This window comes from Bos grunniens, chromosome 9, assembly GCF_055505025.1.
Source record: "Bos grunniens cultivar Pamir isolate PY7600 chromosome 9, Bosgru_T2T1.0, whole genome shotgun sequence".
NCBI classification, from domain to species: Eukaryota; Metazoa; Chordata; class Mammalia; order Artiodactyla; family Bovidae; genus Bos; species Bos grunniens.
The window spans coordinates 15,547,576-15,568,777 of NC_141173.1; the positions used below are offsets into that span (position 1 = coordinate 15,547,576).

Sequence of the window (21,202 nt, forward strand, 5' to 3'; positions counted from 1 at the left end):
GGTGCTGACTCTTGAGGGCATGGCTTGGGCAAAAGAATTTATTTTAATGGAAGAAAATAAGGCATTCCTTCTTTGTCACATTTCCTAAACACCTTAGGCTTTTTTCATTAAGAATTCAATGAGAATTTGGAGCAAAGTCTTTATCTGATTTTCCAGGTATGATTCTAACCCGAAATGTTTCCTAAAGTCTAGCCAATTGTCTTCCCTTCATTGCTCACAGTGCCTTGAATCCACAGATAAAAGGGTTGATTTGAAAGCTCAGGAGCTTCCCAGGTGAAAGTTGACACTAGCCCCCATACACAGATGGAAAGGGGAGACAAAAGATAGAGGCAGAGTGCTCCAGACTGGGGGAGCAGGTTTAATAAGTAAAGGGACTGACTTACAAGGTTTGTCGCGGGTGGGCCCAAGACCAGAAGGTCTCCACATCCACCTACCAGAATCATAAGGGTTTATATGAGGCCTTAACTGGGTACAGACTTATATTCAGTCCAGATGGTTTCAACACCACCTCACTCTCTCAAAGCTGCATCCTTGAAAATAGCTCCTACTGTGAGAATGGTGGGTGAAGGATATATTCCACAGATGGAGGATGGAGTGAGGAACCTCTAGTTGCCCAGATCCGGTGGAGGATCAACTGGCAGTCATGTCTGTCGATGACCTTCTCCAACGATGGTGTTCTAACACAGCTGTGTAATAGCTCAAAGTAGGAGTAATCAAGGCTTCCTGTCACTTGTGGCTCTTACAGAGGGAAAAACAAACAAAAAGACAGCGGTGCCATGTGTCCTGGCTCTGCAACAAGGTAGACATGAAGTTCAGTTACAGGTGCATTATTCAATCTTCATATAGTACTTTGATGTTTCAAATAAAATCTGGTGTATAAAGGAAGAGAGTTCGTTCCACCTGATATTATTCATTAAACACCCCCTAAATACCAGTACTCTGATGGCTGCTGGAAACATAAGAGTGGACAAAATAAACATTGTTCCTGCTCTTATATAAACATGCTATCCAGTGGGAGGGGCTTCCCTGGTTCAGTAGAAAAGAATCTGCCTGCCATGCAAGAGAACCCGGGTTCAACCCCTGGGTCAGAAATATCCTCTGAAGAAAGAAATGGCAAACCACTCCAGTATTTTCGCCCAGGAAATCCCTTGGACAGAGAAACCTGGTGGGCTACAGTCCATGGGGTATGACTTAGCTACTAAACCATCACTACCGTCCAGTGGGAGAGGCAAATTGGGTAAGAAATTACTGGTATGATAGTCTTCCCACGTGGCTCAGTCGGTAAAGAATCTTCCCTCAATGCAGGAGACCTGGGTTTGAGCCCTGGGTCAGGGAGACCCCCTGGAGAAGGGAACGGCAACCCACTCCAGTATTCTTGCCTGGAGAATTCCATGGAGAGAGGAGCCTGATGAGCTATAGTCCGTGGGGTAGCGACTGACATACACACACATCAAAGGGAACATAAACAGTATTAATGCACACTGTAAGGATCTTGAACTTTGAAAGTGACAAAGAGGTGTCTGAAAGGAAGTGATTATTTCAACATCAAATTAAAGGATAAATAAGACGTGACAAAATCAAGAGAGCAGGCTCCAGATAAAGGAAATAGCTCCCATGAAGGCTCATGATTAAGAAGGGATAGAGCAGGAAGTTCAGTGTAGTTGGGGAAAATCAATTGAGATAAACGAGGTATCATGATGGCAAAAGTAGGAAGAGCCCAGATCCTTGGCACCTAAGTCTTGATAAGGTATCCAAACTCGATACCACCAAAAATTTAAGAAATGCCATGATATGACCAGATTTGCATTCTTCACAATCATTTTGGCTGTTAAGCTGTGAGAAAAGTGGATTGAAGGGAGAAAAGTGGAATGAATGGAAAGAGAGCAGGTGGAAGACTTCAGAGGAATCCAGACAAGACCCCGGGGCCCACGGGAAGAGAATGACAGTGGGGTTACAGGGAGGTGAGCAGCTGAAAGATGCTTAGGAAACAGAAAGAAGCCAAAGGAGGTGAGAGAAAGAGAAATCATGTCAGTCCCTGGTTGCAGGCTAAGCAACTGAGAGGATGGTGGAGCCACTCGCCAAAGCAAGAAACTTGAAGAAAGAAGACGGTGTGAAAAAGAGAGTGAGGGATTTCACTTCATGCATAATAAATTTGAAATGTTTGTAAAACGTCCAATAAGAGACATATCAAGGCAGTGGGATACACATGCCTTGAGGATCAGAAGCAAAGTCTGGGCTAGAAATACAGTTTTGGAATAAAAATTATATCCAAAATCAAAGAGAGAGAGTGTAAAATTTTCCCATTCCTATCATATGACTCACCTGAAGAATATATTTAAATTATACATGTTCTTAAGCCTCCATCTCCAACATGCAGGATCAGAATCTCTAGGTCTTGTTAGACTCGTTAGCTATACTTCTTAATTACCTGGGGACTTTAAAAAATCCTTATCATCAGACCTCACCCTAGTCCAATTAATCAGAATTTATGAGGGTGGTATTCAAATATGAAGATTTTTTTTTAAATTCCCCAGGTGGGTAGGCAGAAGTCAAGCGCTACAGCTCTAGGAATATGCCTGGTAATCTATATAATTATGAAAGCATCCAGATTATACAATTATCAGTCAGATTTCAGTTCCATGCTTTCAGGCACCTTCATTCAGGTCCCTGTTCAAAGAAGCATATTCTACCACCCTACCTAAACCAGAACCTACACCCAGCAGTATCTATCCTTTAGCCCTGCTCTACCTTCCTCCAGAGCACTTATCATCCTCTAACTGTTATGCTTTACTTTATTAGATAACACTAATAAGTAAAGCATATACAAAATCTCACTCAAAAAAAATATGAGCCCCATGAGGGGAAGGACTTTGCCCATTCTTTCTTATAGTCACTATAGAATCCCAGCACCATTTCTAACAGTACCTACTGCTGACTAGTTGCTTAATCTAAATCTGTGGAAGGAATAAAAAGGGATTCAGAGTTCAAAAAGTAGATAGAGGTGTTCCTTTTGTTGAAACAGGAGAAAAGGGTGAGTCCAGATGCAAGTGATTTTGTAACCTTGGTGCTAGAAAAGTGAGGTTCTAGTCTGGCTTCTCATTTCAGTATGAAATAGCTGTTTCTATAAGAAGTAACAAGAAATCATGTGAACAGGATGAGGTACAGAGTTGGAATCTGGAAATTTTTGAAAAGAATCGAGAATATGGCTGGTCAAATTACTCTGTTGTCAGGCAAGTTGAGGTTGGTCATAATGAATTTACAGACTTGACCATCTGCCCCAAAGGCTGATTTTGCCCTACTGTGCTAAGTACCCTGGGTATAGTCATGGTGATCCAAGCAGTTGGGATAATCTGGAGTTAAGGTTTTAATATATAGGTATGACAGAAGAATAAAGGAGTAAGGGAGTTTGGCTCATCTGGAAAATTGGGCTATTAAATAGCACTTTTACTTTTGACTCAGAAGTTGACAAATGGTCATAAAGATAAAAATAACCATTAAGTACCACCCATGGTCTAGAGAGAGTCATAAAGCATATTCCATTGGGACTTCCAAGAATTTATCAAACTGGCTCTGCCATCCAAACTGTGACTCCATCACACCCAAGCAGTCTACATTTGCAAAAGAATCAAGAAGAATCCATGGAAGCAGGGGAACATTGGTGTAGGGCAGAGAGTTGGGGCTTTTACTTTCTATTATAGAAAGAGTGCTTCAAACCTTCACCCAAAGCGCCAGGAAAACAGTTCATAGAGACTGAGGTGTGTCTTCAAGAAGCGCATGTTATTCCATTGGTGGTTATGTGTTACACAGTGAACTTGCTGACCTAACTTACATGCCTACGTGCTTGAATGGGGGGGAAGGCATGGGAGACAGCAAGGAAACAAGATGTCGTATTTGTGGGAGGAGACTTCCATTTTTCATTTGGCTTGACAAGGAAGCCTGAGTCTCCTGTGGTCACATGGGTACCCAGACTTGAGCCATCTTACTAGAATCCCCCCTAATAAGACTTCAGGTCTGGGGAGAGAATCTGAGAAACAAGTAACTATAAAATATTCCATAGAGACAAAAGGCTGAGAGGGGGTTGGGAGTGATCATTCTAGAGATAACTGGTAATGGACAGAGACCCAGAAGGCTCCTCTGAAGGGCAAACACAGGTCCCCAGTAAGAGGAGTAGCATTTGGGCACCATCATGCAGTGAGCATTGACATTCAAGACAGGATTCTAGTAGACACAATAAGTGGGGACAATATTAACCTCCTTTTTCTCTAGTTCTCATCCCCTAGCTGAACTCTGAAGAAGCTGAATGAAAGCACTGACATACTGTCTCTACAGTCCAAGTCCTAAGTTCTGACTTCAAGTTAGAAAGGAAAAGGAATACTAAATTAGATTTCAGATTAATGTTTTCAAGTGGATTAAATTACACTGGACTGGACTGGGGTATTCATGCTTATTCATGCATTATATCAAGTATTCATGCTTGAAATAATCTGAAAGCAATGGGTTTGTATAAGGTATGTGAAGGGACAGGAAAATAATATCCAACAGAACATAACTGAAAAATATAGGAAAGTAAACTTGGAGTTTAGGCAGTTCATTAAACTGGGTATGTTACCAAGACATGAAATCTAAAGTGTATAAAGAAGAGAGTGAAGATGAGGAGGTGCTGATGGATGGAAGATCATAGAAGCTTCACAGAATTGAGTGTCATGATGAAGCTGAAAAGAGCCCCAGTGGGGGTACTTGAGTAGGTGAGCTGGAAACTGAAGAAGAGTGGCCTGTCTAAATCAATGATTTCAAAGTAGTGGCAGTTTGATTCAAGTCCAAGAACTTCAAGAGACCGAGCAGCTGAGATTAAAAGAAAATGATCATGAAGATGAAAAAGTCAAATAGCTGAGATAATGTTATATTTGTCATCAAACATGGATGCTTAAGACACCCAGAAGATGGCAGATGCTGGGGTGGGTAAAAACACTGATGGCCCTCTACTAAAGCTCCTCCTGATTGGGGTGGAGGAAGCACAAGCTGGAATCAAGATTGCCGGGAGAAATACTAATAACCTCAGATATGCAGACGACACCACCCTTATGGCAGAAAGTGAAGAGGAACTAAAGAGCCTCTTGATGAAAGTGAAAGAGGAGAGTCAAAAAACTGGCTTAAAGCTCAACATTCAGAAAACTAAGATCATGGCATCTGGTCCCATCACTTCATGGGAAATAGAGGGGGAAACAGTGGAAACAGCGAGAGACTTTATTTGTGGGGGCTCTAAAATCACTGCAGATGTGACTGCAGCCATGAAATTAAAAGATGCTTAACTCCTTGGAAGGAAAGTTATGACCAACCTAGATAGCATATTAAAAAGCAGAGACATCACTTTGTTAACAAAGGTCCGTCTAGTCTAGGGTATGGTTTTTACAGTGGTCATGTATGGATTGTGAGAGTTGGACTATAAAGCAAGCTGAGTGCCGAAGAATTGATGTTTTTGAACCATGGTGTTGGTGAAGACTCTTGAGAGTCCCTTGGACTACAAGGAGATCCAACCAGTCCATCCTAAAGGAGATCAGTCCTGGGTGTTCATTGGAAGGTCTGATATTAAAGCTAAAACTCCAATACTTTGGCCACTTGATGGGAAGAACTGACTCATTTGAAAAGACCCTGATGCTGGGAAAGATTGAGGGCAGGAGGAGAGGGGACAACAGATGAGATGGTTGGATGGCATCACCGACTCAATGGACATGAGTTTGGGTGGGCTCTGGGAGTTGATGTTGGACAGGGAGGCCTGGCATGCTGCAGCTCATGGGGTCATGAGCAAAGGGTCGGACACGACTGAGTGACTGAACTGAACACAAGGAAAATACATGACAGTTATGGGAAGCTGAGTATGAGCCCCAAAGGATAAAGGAACTTTACAGAAGGAAGGACTGTTGGCCTGGAAACAGTGCTGAGGAGTGAGGAGGACACGTCTCCACCCACCAACTCTCAGAGGCATATACTCTCATAGGTATCTGCAAGGTCAAGCCAGGAGGTGCCAGGGTGGCACCCTGATTTGCAGAGACATCGGTAAACCACTTGAAGAGGGTTGAGCAAAGGACGTGACAAGATCAGGTGTGCATTCTAGATAAATCACACTGGCCTGTGTACTTTGAGGGCTCCAAGGTAAAGGCGCAAAAACAGCTGCTAAACAGTCATACCAATGGAATCCAGATCTCGTGACACACCAGGCTGGCACCTGTCAACTACAAATTGGCACTTGTCATTTTACCTCTAGGATGACGGAATCACAAATGCTGCTGCAGCTACTGACCTTCAAAGCCCCCCGAGGGAGTTCAGGATGGAGAGCAGATACGAGGCAACTCTGTGTTTGGGGCAGGAGGAGGTGCGGGCTGGCAGAACAGGTCCTCAGATAGTCAGATATATTCAGAAGCCGATATTTGAGCTCAATTATTGTATCTCTTTATATCTAGAAAAGCACTAAAACCCTTCCTGGTGATGACTGTTCCTCACGACTAGAAGAAAGCTCACAAGACTAGCAGAATCCTTGTGGGAAAATATGTACTTGATTGCATAGACTCCCCCTTTATCAAAATCACATATAACGGAGTTCTTCCCTCCTGCCTCTCTGGAGCAGGTTCTCAGACCTGAGGTGCTCTCAGTAGGGCTCATTTTGCCCCAGATAAAGCTTAACTCACCTTCCCTGATAGTTCAGTTGGTAAACAATCTGCCTGCAATGCAGGAGACCCCGGTTCGATTCCTGGATCAGGAAGATCCCCTGAAGGAGGGATAGGCGACCCACTCCAGTATTCTTGGGCTTCCCTTGTGGCTCAGCAGGTAAAGAATCCGCCTGCCATGTGGGATTCATGCCTGCCATCCATCTACCCACTCCAGTATTCTGGCCTGGAGAATTCCACAGACTGAGCAAATTTCACTTTCGCTTTTCACAATTCTCACGTTGTACATTTTTTTAAGTCGACAAAGGCTACAGGAAAAAAAGACCATTTAAGAGACTGCGATTACACTCCTGGTAAGAGATCCCAAGGGTCTAAAATTGAGTAGTAACAATGGGGTGATTAAGATATGTATGCAGGAGCTCAGTCAGTTAGACTTGATGAATTGGATGTGAAAAGTGAAAGGAGAAAAAAGTTTACAATCACTCAAAATTCTAGCCTCAGAAACTGGCGGTTGATGGGAACAATGGAGGAAAATCAGATTTATGAGGAGGTATCTTAGGATTTTAGGGCTTCCCTGGTGGTTCAGTCAGTAAAGAATCCACCTGCAATGCAGGAGACTGCCTGCAATATAGGAGAACAGGGTTTGATCTGATACTGATGAAGTGAGTCTGATTCTTCCCACTTAAAGTGAAGACTTGGGACTGGGATGGTCTCAGGGGTCTCCTTCAACTTTAAAATGTATGTATCGGAAATTACAGGTGAATACTATGAATTTGGCGACCTACTTAAAACCTCCTAATCAAACAATACAATCATTTATCTAGTCTTTTTGATCTTAGTGTCCAGGAAGTATTTAAACCTTATGTTTTACTCTGTGGAAAATTTTCTTTCAATACTTCTCTCTTCAATTGATGTTGGTTCTTTCAAATGAACATTGTTTTCTTTGGTATTTAAAATGATGTTATTGTATTCATAAAATATGCAAAAGAAGGTATCACTAAGGAATTACTCTTTTTGTAGTTAAACATGCTACTGGGTAAAGTATGGTATAGGAGAGTGAGTTAAGTGCATGTGAAATCATGTGACTTGTTAAAGGTTGTTTGGTTGTTTGGGGTCTCCTAGGATACTTAGTTGTTTTTCCACCAACCCACATATCCTCTACATTCCTAATAAAGCCTTTGGAATCTACTGGGCCTTTAAAGGCTCTCTCACTACTTTCTATGACTTCACCATATCATTAAAAATCTAACATTATTTACCATAATTTAATAGTAACAAGCTTTGTAACTGTATCCAAGGATATGAACTTGTTTGTTGTAACAATGGCCTGAATAATCCCAAAGGACATTAAAGAAAAAACATACCATGTCAAATTTTCAGTAGTTTTATTGAAAAATGCCTCTTTTGTTTCAGAAATAAATAATATAAGGCAGTGAAATTCACAATCTGCAGTTAAAATATAAAAGCAGCAATTCTATGTTCATAGTCTTGCAAACATTTTCCAACTGCTTTTGATAACTAAGAAACATTATGTTCTGGAAAAAAAAAAGTTCATACTAAATATACAACACAAACATGCAATTCCATCTCTGCAGAATAATCTGCAATTTGGCATAAATGTTAGCGTGTCTAAAACAAGGAGGTTTAAGGCAATATGGAACTGTGTCCAGTTGATACAACAACTTCAGCTACATGGCTTAAGGTTTGTGGTTTTTAAAAAGAGATGTATAAGAGCATTCTATTCCCTAATGTACGACAGAGAATAGAAGAGGAAGATAAACAGTTGCAATGGAGTGACTTTTCCCTCTGTTTTGGTTTTACGAGGGAAACTGCTTGGATGGGTGTGTAACTGAATTGTAGGTAAGTATTGGAAAAGATAAACTGCCTTCTCGAAATACACCATCGCTCTGGGTTCCAGGACTTAACTGCTTAAGAGTTTCACTGAGGCTGCCTGCTGAGCTACCTAATTAAGGCACAAGGCACGTTCTCTCCCCGCAGCTTTTGTGAACAAAGAATCTTGCAAGCAACTTCAAGGGCAAAGGTAAAAGACTTCTACAGACTGCGCGGGCAGCGAGCTAGGCTTCCTGCAGGAACAAGGTTCGCTAACAGTCAAAAAGGGTACTCTCCGATGAAGCAACGCCGGAAGAAACGTGTCAGGTAAGACGTCCACTGCTCCGTCTGACCTGTAAATGGGAATCCGAACACCTCCCCGCAGCCCGGCCGCGCTGCGCAAGCGCGCGGGGTCAGGGTCACTGCCGGGGGCGGTGGGGCAGGGCGCGCCGCCAGCGCGCGTGGGGAGGATGCTCGCCTGCGGGCTCGTCGGCGCCGTAGTCCTCGTACTCGTCCGCTGTCCGCTCAGGCTCCACCGGCACGATGAAGGGCTCGTGCCCGCCCTCGGGCACGTAGGGCTCTGTCCGATTCAACATTACAGTTATGGCATGATTTGGAAGAATACACACACACCAAAAGCTAAACCATCACCCGAGGGGACTGCACTTCAGTCTTAATCTCATGACTATAAAGGCAGAGAAATTACAACGTTCTGATTCCATTTGCAGAGAGAATTTGGTGATCTGAAATGGCACTTGTTTGTAACCTTCAGAGGTCCAGCAGTAAATACAATCATTGCACAAACACCTGGAAAGGGTCAGCAACTGGGCCAAAGAAAACTGTCAACCAACCCAGGTAGGATTTTTTTTGCAAATCCCCAAGTAACTTCATGACTTCAAATTCCTCAGTTCAGAGAACCACTGGGAAAGATGAGCAAGTGATGGGGAAGTTATATTAGCTCCTTAAAACTGAACTCTGGAGGTGAAAATCAATTATCACCAAGTAATATACAGTACACGACATTTTCTGTGGCTGTCTGGCCCACAGCCTGAGTTACAACTGGTGGGTGAGGATCACCCGTGACGACAGCAAAACAGGAAGAAAAAAAGGGATTCTAAAATTTTGGTTTGAAAAGGATGATTACAAAAACCCAAATGAGAGTACATGTACATAAGATAATCAGACATCGCTAACAAGCAAGAGATGAGATTCTAATTCGATGTTATTCTGGCAGAGAGCAAGCGGCAGGCAGAAGCTGATTGTAGAATTGTTAAGTGATTTTAGTGGACAGTATCACATACAAATCATTTACAAGCCATAATTAGTTTATTATTTACATAAGGTACTTCTCTTTAACCAGGTTAATTGTTTTTCCCGAAATGGCATCATCTCCGCGGTTAGTAGTTTTATTATGCGCCTCTTTCACAACCGAGGCGCCTCATGAGCTGTGTTTGAACTTTTTTTTTAAATAATATTTTTCTACATTATTACTGAAATGCATCAGGCTTATAAACTAACACCACTGCTTTTGTCTCATTCAAGTTAGTATAAAGAGTCTCCACCCTCCTTTATGATGTCCACCCGGTTCGTTAACCAGATCTGTGGTGAGATTTCCATACAGACTCATTTTCTAATAAGCACGTGCGCAAACATCTCAGAAACAGGATTTTCATGTATTCAAACTGTAAGCAGCACTGGCGACTTAGAAAATTTGTTAGCCGGAACCTGAAACAGGTCAAAGATGATAGTTTTTAAAAGTTGAATTACTATGCAAAAAAAAAATATCTATACACATTCATTTAAGTATGTAATGGTTAAATTATATATGTATATATCCATATATTTCAAGTTACTCATACATACCAGAAGGCAGAGGTAATTAAAATTTCTTTGATAAAGAATGAAATTGCAATTTTGTGAATGGTTTGCATAAGAAACTTAAGATTCATGATTCTTTTTGGTCATATGTAAGTATGCACATAAATATATAGATATATAGATATTTAGATATTCAACTACTCATGCAGTACTTGCTAGTAGCCAACCATATCAAACAGCATATCATTTTTAAAACTTGCAAGATGCTTGAGGGTGCACTGATGAAAAAGGTCACTGCTGACCACTGCCCACAGCATTAATTTTTTAATCTCTAAATCAGCATACTGCCTCTGTCCCCATAGTCCCCGAATTCAGGCTTAAGAGACTTCTGCCTCCTGTAATTGTCAAATTGTCAAATATTAGAATTTCGTGACCAACTCTTGAAAAATTAGGTTCCAGAGTTTATAAAATACTAATTCATGGACAAAGTGAAATAGTGAAATATTTTCAGTTGCCTCCACTATGTTATCAAATAGTCTGCCTACACATTAGATTCCCAAAACAAATTTTATATATATTATTAGCATTCTACAGTTTTTTTTTAGGCAAAAAAAAAAAAAAAAAAATTCAATAACATTCTTTGAACTATCAGGAAAAACAGAAAAGTTTATGTTGTGATTTGATAAATGCAGAAGTATAGAAAGAAGGAGAAAATATTCAACTTCTATCAGTGAAATAATGTCATAAAAATTAACATTGATTCTTTTGAGAGAGACTATTACTATATAATCAAAACACACAACTGAAAGAGGTTCTATCTTCAAGAAATCCTAAAATCAACTTTCCTTCAATCCTAGGGAACTTTATTTCCATACAGGTTTTTTTAATTCAGTTGAATTTGGGTCCTTATAATGGCAACAACATACCTGGATAGCCTTGTCCATTGTATGGGATGCTGGCACACTGGGATGAGTCACAGTATCCAGGAGGACCCGGGGGGCCTCGGATACCTGAGTTTCCAGGACGACCAGGGGGACCTGGAGGACCTCTGGAACCTGTGGACCCTGGTGGACCCGTCCTCGATTCTCCTTGTGGACCTGTTGTGGGTTTAAGACAAGTATTGCCCCTCTTGTTAAATGCGTCTCCTAAGGCAGTCAGCAATACTTTGGCACCTCCACTACTTCAAGACCAGCTGATTCTCTAGCATATAGTAAGAAAATATTTCCTTAGAAATCACCAGTATGAAGCAATGTTATTTCTGAATCTACTGATACCTACTCCTGGTTAACACAAATGTAAAGATTTAACCTCCAGGGCTGACCATGGTTGCAAGGGTCTCATGGACCTTATAGTGAAGAAAACAATTCATTCTCAATCTAGTAAACAAAATGCATAGAACAACTATTCTTTCCTTCCAAAACATCAATAAAAAGCCTGTGAATGAAATCTTGGGATATGTCAGGATTTCCAACGAGGATATATTTCCTCAGTCCATTAGCAATAGTCTATTAGTCTATTAGCATCTTGAAGAACAGCGGAAGGAACAGGAAATGACACCATCCTTAACAGCTGTGAGGCCAAACAAAACAAGTAGGAAAAAAACAAAATAGGAATCCCATAAAAAGAAAACAGCATCCCTCTGTCACTAAAACTCAGACCCTAATGTATTAAAGTTAGAGTAAATCTTAAATAGAATGTGCTGAAACTTTTTTTTTTTTAACAAAACATAAAAATGAGCAGGATCAAGAGGAACTTCTTGCTCAAATATATACCATGATGCTCAGCCTGCCTGAAGCTCACAGGATGAGTTTGTGCCTCTGAGGAGGGTTGTGTGCTCTCTCAGTCCTTACATGTTCTCTTGTTTGATGTACCAGCAAAACCTACCTGGGGGGCCAGGCAGCCCTCGAGGTCCTGGAGATCCAATACCCCTTTCACCTTTCTCTCCCGGCAAACCTAAGCAAGGACAAGATGGTAAAACACAGAGGGAAAATTATCTGGGAAAAATGTAGTTTTCATCGGAACGATAATATTTGATTCAAGTAATTCATTTCCCTTAGTAAAAGCAGAACCCAATTTTTCACAGAAGTCCACTTTTTAAGCCAAAATTCTTTCTAGACATTTGGGTAATTCCAGATTCATGGCCAAGAAACAAATCTGGCTACAACTCAGGGGAAAAATTATTTGAAGAAAACAAATATGTCGAATATATTATTTTAGAAACAGTAATTAAGAACAGAAATCTTGAATAAAGAATTAGAACCCACTGAAGGCATCTCAAAGGTACCTTAGCTTCAGTAACCCTATGAGGATGGCAGCTAAACCATCAGAATTATAGAAACATCTAGGTTTTCCCCAAATTGTTAACCACTACTTTCACAAAGTCAGTCCCCAGCATGCTGAAACATCTGGAATCAGATAATCTTGTTTTTCTTCTTCTCCTTCAATTATACTTATCTACCATGAAATTAAAGCCAAATAAACACATAAGACCAGTTCCAGACCCTGAGTAAAGGAACCAGAAGAATTTGGATCTAAAATCGTAAGGCTGCTTACATTCAGTTGCTGCCCAGCTCTTGCCAGTCAAAACAATTAATAAGGTTTTAGCGCCTGATTCCCTTTGCCAAGAAACAATTTTGCTCGCTAACAACAACAATCAGAAAACGGCATTGTCTTGACCAAGATCTCCTGACAAAATCTTCCTGTGTTCTAAGATAAGGATCTCTATAGCCTGAAGCTGCCTAGAAAGAAAAACAGGTTCAGGGATGCGTGACTCTTCTGGGGCTGTCCAAACAAGACCAGCGTTGATTGCCAAGCTCAGCCTTCCACGCGCTTTTCGACCCAGCTTCTACACTTCCAGATTCCTTCCTTGTTGCCTACCTCGTTCCCCCTGGGGCCCCTGCATCCCTGGTGTGCCTGGGAAGCCAGGCCGCCCCCCAGGTCCTGGTTCTCCTCTGGCTCCTGCGCTGCCGGGGGGGCCTGGGGGGCCTGGAGGGCCTGGCTGGTTGCGACTAGAGTGGTAATCATTTGGAATCTGGTTCAGCATCTGATTGAATCTGTTCATCTGACCTAAAAATTAAAATAAGACTTATTAGTCAGAAACCCAGGAAGGAGGGGATGAGGACATGAAACAGATTTCTCTTAGTATTTAGTGACATTCATCTCTGTTCCTGCCCGCTCCAGCAAACATTTTAATTAGAATCCCAACCCTAAAATAAAACACTCCAGTCATCCCAGACAAAATGATCCCTGATAAGAACACCAAAAACTGTCTAGTAAGCCATCAGCATTACTCTAAACATAAAAGACTTGTGAAAGTTTAACGTGGGTCTGATATGAAGCCCCAAGGTTTTGCCCGATGATGTCACTCAAAAGAGAACCTTTTTTAAAATTAATAAGTGACAGCATTTATGTGTGTGTGCCTACAGCAGTGATAATCAGGCTTTAGTGTAAACTGGAATCACCTGTGAGATACTTCAAACACTACAAATTTCTGGGTCTCATCTCCAAAGAGTGATTCACCAGATTTAGGGTGACCAAGGAACTCATTTCTCACACGCAGCATCAGTGATTCTAAAGCAGGTGCTCCTCGGAACCGCCCTGGGAGACAGCTGGCCTAAAACTTCTGAAAAGGGGGCCTTGAGTTGGAGGTCACACTCAGTTTGCAGGCACTGGGCCTTATCACTTAATAAATTTCATCGAATAAGGAGAAAGAGTCCGTGAATCAAAAGGAGGCAATAAAAAGTTCCCCATCAACATGGACTTTTCAGGATCAAATTAATCTCCACGGTCCACGGTCCTCCTTCCTTAAGAGTTAGTAAAACTCACACGTCATAACTTAAAAGATGCAATGATTGCTGCTTCAATGGAAACCCAGTAAAAAATGCTAATACTGAAACTGAAAGGTCCTTTTAAAATGTGATTTTGTATCAGACTGAATATAAGGATAACTGGCTATGATTTTACCTTGGGTTACTGTTTTATCTTGATGACAATCATTAAAATATCATCAGCTTTATCTAACAGGATACAAATCTGACAATGTATAAAAAGAGGTTGTGAAAATGAAATAGAAACATTTATCTTAGAAAGTATGTATCTTAGAAAATACTCTGCATTTTCCTGCAATTAACTTAAACACTCATATATTCAAAGGAAAAGAAATTTTACCACTTATCAATTGTTCACAGACTTGTCTTGCAACTGCTCGCATCATGTTCTGGGAAGCGATGTCTCCCTAGTGAATTAAATCAGCAAGTACGATCAGCATATTATTTTCATAGTTCCAGAGTTCAATGTTTAACACACAAAATAAACTTGTAAGTCAAATTTTAAGAAATACATACTCTGTCGCCTTTCTCTCCTTTCAGTCCTGATGGACCCTGAAATATAGGAATTTCAAATATTACAAACTGACAAACACGGTCTAAAATGACTTATGAATGGACATGATGAAAGACAGCAAGGTCTATTTTCCAACAAAGTAGCAAAATCACACATCGTGTTCACATTGAAGTTACTCAGTTTTTGCTTGTCTGTAAAAAGGAATCTAATCTGTCTCCCTCTCTCTCTCTCTCCCTCTCTCAGAAGCACGTGTCCTCCAAAATAGTGCTGAGATGTGAATTTTATGATCATGTTCAGAAGTTATGTATTGCGTCTGCATTTTATGATGCCCAGTCACAATAGAGATCTGGAACTGAAATACATGTCACATTGCCCTTGCTACCATTCTACCCTTTTTTCATGTCACGATGGCTGGGGAGCTCAACTGGCTATTGTAGGTTAATCTTGGTTCAGTTCTAGTAAGAACCCAGACCTTGTAATAGTAAGACCTTCCATCAATTCCCTAACTAAACATGCATCTCTAACTAAACAACTTCTTCTCGTGATTTTGTGCACTGAATATGAAAGGGCTACATGCCTCACTTATTAAAGAACTTAATCCAAATGGTGGTCCCACATCCAAACAGAACTACAGAAATTTGTTGTTGTTGTTCAGTTGCTAAGTTGTGTCCAAGTCTCTGCGACCCCGTGGACTGCAGAACACCAGGCTACCCTGTCCTTCAGTATCTCCCGGAGGTTGCTCAAATTCACGTCCGTTGAGTCAGTGATGCCATCCAACCATCTCGTCCTCTGCCGCCCCCTTTCCTGTTCTGTCAGGCCTCTCACTGGCCACGAGAACATCTTGGAAAAAGTCTTCCTTCTAGTGGAAGAAGTTTTTGTCTTTCTGTGTATCTCCAGGCTACCCCCTGAAAGGAATACCCACACCACTGACAAATCTAATGTTCAGATAACATCCCAAACTGCATCTTACCGTCTCCAAGACTTTTGCCTCAACTCCTCAACTTCCATCCAACTCGTCTTCCTTTCTCCCATTTTTGCCCCTTTCAAGTCTGTTCTCCACAGAGAAGCCAGAGTGTTACTTTTAAGAGGAAAATCAGCCCATGTCACTCTTTGGCTCCAAAGGCTTCTTATCACACTTAGAATTTGTGGGCTGGATAGACCACGTGATGGCCTCTGCCCGGGTACTGATGTCGCCTCTCCTCACTTCCTTCACTTCAGGTGCTCGGATCTCTCCGCTGTTCCACCCACGTGCCACACTCACCTCCCTCAGCCTTTGTTCATCTTTCCCCACACCTGAAATAACGTTCCCACAGATGCTCCCAGCCTCACTGCACCTGCTCGGACAGGCTCCCTGACCGCTGCAGCTGAAATAGCCCGTTCACACCACCATAATGAGCCCCTAACCCCTTACTCCATGTCTCTTTTTTTCATATCACTCATCATCACCAGAAACTATATTATGTATTTACATTTTTGGTCTATATCCCCCATTAGGATCTCCATGAGGGCAAGGACTTTGTCCTGTTGATGGTTTTATCCAGACCCTAGAATGCCAGCTAGCACAGTTAGGCACCAAACCAAAGGGTGTTGAGTAAAGGAATAAAAATATTCCATCAGCAGTTCTTGGAAACATCCACTATACAACATCAGGTATTGTACGTTAACAGGAAGATAACTCTGCATACAAGCGCTAATGACACGTTAACAGTGACTGAGCTAAGTTCCCTGCTAAGACCTTTATAACATGCAACTGCTAGTTTTGGTTTTAGAAACTAAACGTAAATAGAAAACAGAAGAAAAGGAGGGGCAATTTACCACCTTAAAAGGATGGTTAAAGGAAGGAAATGGGGTAGATAACATCCAGATAAATGTCACCAAATTGTACTTATAAGAAAAACTAGAGCTTGACTCTCCCCTTACCAAAAGTACTGGACTCCCATGGAAACATTATTTAGCTTGGAGCCTTTTGTAAATTTCAGGGAATCTTTTTTGCGTTAACTGCTACTTTGTTCCCATTTGTTGTTTTGTTTTGTTTTAATTTACTGCCTTTCTGAGATTGGTCTAGTATGTACCATTTAGAACTCATCTTTATTGCCAGTATCTTGAGATCTCATTTCAAGTAAAGGAAGTAGAAATTTCTTTCAGGTTTCTAGCTGCAGCCATCAATTACATCAGTGATATTCTTATGTTAAACTCTATTTTTGGTCATCATAAAAAGAAATAGAATTCTGAATGGGTTGAAAAGTTCTGTGAATTCTGAATGGGTTGAAAAGTTCCATGTACTTTTAACCGCTCTTGTGAAGTTTCTGCCATGATTCATTAATGAAGAGAGAGTAATAAAGTCATGCTAGAGTATACACAGAGTATGAGGCATATCAGGAGGCCTTTCATCATTATGCTGCTTGCTTAATTTTATGTAAACATAGAAGGAGCACCATGGCACATAAAGATTCTACCCTAAGTTCAGTTCAGTTCAGTTCAGTCGCTCAGTCGTGTCCGACTCTTTGCGACCCCATGAATCGCGGCACACCAGGCCTCCCTGTCCATCACCAACTCCCGGAGTTTAAACTTTTTTAACTTGGGTTTATACTTGGGTTTATACTTTTTTTTTTTTAACTTGGACAATACTTGAGAGAAGTTCCATTCAGAGAACAGCTCTGATAGGTGTGTCATTACTAATATCGGACTTCATGATCTCCGAAATAAATTTTTATATTTCAGAATTCTACTCAAAAAACTGCTTAAAATAAATTTATTCTTCGTAGACATAAATAGGGAAGAGCTTGTAAGGAAGAATATGGAGCCCAACAGTCATTACAGATATGTGCTCAGTCGCTCAGTCATGCCTGACTCTTTGCGACCCCATGGACTGTAGCCTACCAGGCTCCTCTGTCCATAGAATTTTCCAGCCAAGAAAACTGGAAGGGATTGCCATTTCCTACTCTAAGGGATCTCCCCGACCCAGGGATCAAACTCCTGTCTCTTGCATTGGCAGGCAGAGTCTTTACTACTAGCGCCACCTGGGAAGCATTCAGTTTTGGATTTCTAAATTTGCAACTAGAAGATATGCATTATACCAGCTCCACTGTAGGAGAAGGCAATGGCACCCCACTCCAGTCCTCTTGCCTGGAAATCCCATGGGCAGAGGAGCCTGGTGAGCTGCAGTCCATGGGGTCGCTAAGAGTCGGACACGACTGAGCGACTTCACTTTCACTTTTCACTTTCATGCATTGGAGAGGGAAATGGCAACCCACTCCAGTGTTCTTGCCTGGAGAATCCCAGGGACGGGGGAGCCTGGTGGGCTGCCGTCTATGGGGTCGCACAGAGTCGGACACGACTAAAGCGACTTAGCAGCAGCAGCAGCTCAACTATTATTTTAATCAAAACATCTGATAAAAAGAAAGTTAAACTAGACATGAGTTGGAGCAGGGCAGTGTAAAAAAGTAAGACAATGGATTAGATAAATTCTTTTAATTCTGGGGCTAGTGCTCTAGTGCTCTAGCATCCTCCACAGAAGAGGAAAGAGCGAGTGGCATGGCCACAGGACGTTCACAAAGGGTTAACTTGCAGAGCATCCACGGGGGCACCATGCACCATCATGTTTTTCTGTCTTAAGCTGCATACCACTCCTAAATAAAAAGAATGATTCTGCTGACCCAGCTCTGAGTGTTTATACAGTGCAGAAATATGTGTCTTGGCTCATAATCCCATTCTCCTTTTAAAGAAACCCTATGACCACAATTTTCATCCCAGAATGTTATAACTTGGAGAGAAAAATTTTAGAACTAGTACTGAGTTAAATCCATGGGTTTAGCATAGTTTCAACAAATGCTTCAAAAGTATTACAGCAGAGATAACATAAATATGCCACAGTCTTGCAGTCTCTTCATCACTCACAGTGGAATGACTAGGCATGCAAGCCATCCACTTACTGGTCTGCCGTGATCTCCGGGCTTTCCTGGTTTCCCACTTGGTCCTGTGACTCCTGGAGAGCCTGGACTTCCCTGCAAGACACAGGCAGAGAAAACAAAAGGTTACCATGAAAGAGGAGTCCCATGTAAAGTAAATTAACAAAGCACAGAGGGTTTTGAAAGCTTTCAGCACATTAAGGAAGAATAAAATTAAATTTAAGATAACATGGAGGAAAAAAATATTGAAAATTCATATTCAATCTTTATGGAGTGTATAGTTGAAAAATACACTTGAGATCATTTGAAAAATATATACATATACTGTTTTCAATCAGTTTAACCATTCACAGACTGGGATCCTAGTAAATTGGCTACTAAGTGAATTTACAGAAAGCAATTTCTTTTCATTTATTTCTGTTATCAAAATAGAAAACACATCAAAAGACAGGAACGAAAATTTTGTTTGGGGAAGAAATTGAGAAGGTATCTGAGCACCATGTCGTGGAGTTCATCTCCAGGAAGTCGTAGCTCAGCCTAGAAACTCACTTTTTCTTTGGTGCATTCAAATAAAGCGTAATTCTCTTCTATCATATCGGCACCCTCAAACCCATCAAAACCATAAGAATTTCTCCCTTTTAGCACAACTTTAAGAAACTTTAGCCATAGTTTAGTCTGTGGGGTGGCAAAGAGTCAGACATGACTGAGCGACTTTCACACAGCCATATTTTAGTAAAAATGTTTATAATATTGCTAGACAATACATTATCTTCTAAAGCTAAAACTTCCTTAAAATGGAATCATCAGATTTCTGTAAAACAATCTTCTATTCATCAATCATATACATTTTAATCTCTGTAGTAAATACTTTAAATCAAAGTTTACTATACATTTTCAACTCTATTTGAGAACATATATATTAAACATGAATCATTCATATCTAGCGAGAAGCCATGAAGAGCATCCATTACCTCCAACAACGTAATTGCAATCTCACCCGGAGGCAAGTATACAGATACTTCTTTCAGAGTCATTGGCTTCAGTATTTTTCCCAAAGATCTTAATTGGAAAACCTACTCAGTACGAATTACATCCTCTGAATGACTTAAAACTGTTCAGTAATTAATATCCTTAAAATTCAAATATAAGCTACAGACTCATAATTCTAGAACAGGAAATGACCAGCAAGATCATAAAACCCACCACTTAATGTACACATGGAAGGAACTAGAGCACTAACCAGTTAGGGATATTTTTCTGTTTTTCAAATATAACTTCATTAAACAGAAAGACTCTCTATTTTAACACATCTGTTTTTTCTAGCCAATTTTGTTTTAGGAGAATAAAAACAAGCAGGTCCCTCAACCGTGTGGTCCACAGCACAAACGGAACATGCCTCAAAGGTCAGGTTACTGAGTTTTTTCCTAGCGAGTTGGGGTAGGGGGTCAGGACAGGGAGACGAGTGTCACGCATTCCATTCTTACCGGTGGTCCAGGGGGACCCCTGGGTCCCATTGCTCCATCTTTTCCAGTAAAGCCCTATTGTAAAAATGAAATTATGTGTGGATTAGTGAAATAATGACCAAGCAAAGTGGAAAGAAACTAAACAGGATGATAAAAGTGACAGGTGAGGGATTTAACCCAAGTGCAGGTAACTTTTCAATATAAAGACAAATATGCCAAAAAAAATGCTTTCCATTTAAGTTATGCCTTTTACTGAATAATTCAGTTCTAAACTCAGTCATTTATAGGCTTACAAATAAAATCATTTTAAGAATTAAACTAGTCTTCTCCAAAGAAGGCAGTTTCCTGTTATGAAGATACTAACTTTTGCTTTTGTAAGAGTATAAAGAAATCTACAGGAAGACTAGCCCTTTCTACTGAAAAGTCAACGTCCACGAACTGGCCTGGGAACGATCAAAATAGGATGAAGGGAATGTTGCTGAGGAAACCAGGTGACGTCATAGAAGATGCAGGAGAGGCCAACCACCTGGTCAGAAAACTCCCTTCCTTGTTTCCAGACAGCCAGGACAGGACCACTGTTGCTTCACTCCTGGCTGATTTCTCTCCCCCTCTCCAAGCAAGAGGCAAAACTATCTTAACTCCACCACTCAAAAAGAAAGGAAATCTTCAATCCCCACTTAACTGTTTAGTGGCCCATCTCTCCTCATCTCACTTACAGGCTAGACCCATACCAGATCAGGTTGAGAGGAGAGATGTACCCAGGAGTGGTGGGCATCTCTGTGCAGCTTGCACAGTGCCAGACGACCTCTGCCTGGAATAAGTCACTCACTGCCCGCTTAGTACTCATCCCAAGTGCAGACCTCTGAAATCCAGCCGAGGATTTCTGAGTCAGGCAGTTTTTTATGGTTGCTGCATTCCTCTGTCAAAGGAAATTTTTGCCTCCTTTGAGAATAAGTGATAATTTTATGCATATTCTTGGATCCTAGCAAAAAGTCAAGAACATTTGGATCACTGCCTGCATTAAGTATCCACACTGCCATCGATTTTTACAAAAGAGGAAGTTTAAATGATTTCTTTAAAACTGCATTAGAAATAGTCTGTCCCTTCAAAAAAATTCAGAAACTTATAGAGATAAACATTTCAGACTGTTTTCTGGAAGATCTAGGCCTGCTTAACAAAA

At 41.0% G+C, this 21,202-nt stretch overlaps 1 protein-coding gene across 3 annotated transcripts in view; it reads right to left on the reverse strand.

Moving 5' to 3' along the window:
• Positions 1-8,030: 8,030 nt before the first annotated feature.
• Positions 8,031-21,202, reverse strand: part of COL12A1 (collagen type XII alpha 1 chain) — a 117,668-nt gene continuing 104,496 nt past the window's right edge. For 2 of the 3 annotated variants that reach the window (XM_086316824.1, XM_086316821.1), the window contains 8 exons: positions 20,044-20,097; positions 18,584-18,655; positions 14,654-14,689; positions 14,478-14,544; positions 13,188-13,376; positions 12,195-12,263; positions 11,237-11,407; positions 8,031-9,072 (listed from right to left, as the gene is read on the reverse strand). In XM_086316824.1, coding sequence (XP_086172950.1) covers positions 8,912-9,072; positions 11,237-11,407; positions 12,195-12,263; positions 13,188-13,376; positions 14,478-14,544; positions 14,654-14,689; positions 18,584-18,655; positions 20,044-20,097 — 819 coding nt within the window. In that variant the 3' untranslated portion in view covers positions 8,031-8,911. Of the gene's footprint in view, positions 10,218-11,236; positions 11,408-12,194; positions 12,264-13,187; positions 13,377-14,477; positions 14,545-14,653; positions 14,690-18,583; positions 18,656-20,043; positions 20,098-21,202 lie in introns of all 3 variants that reach the window. The other variant, XM_086316822.1, reaches the window with a different exon arrangement.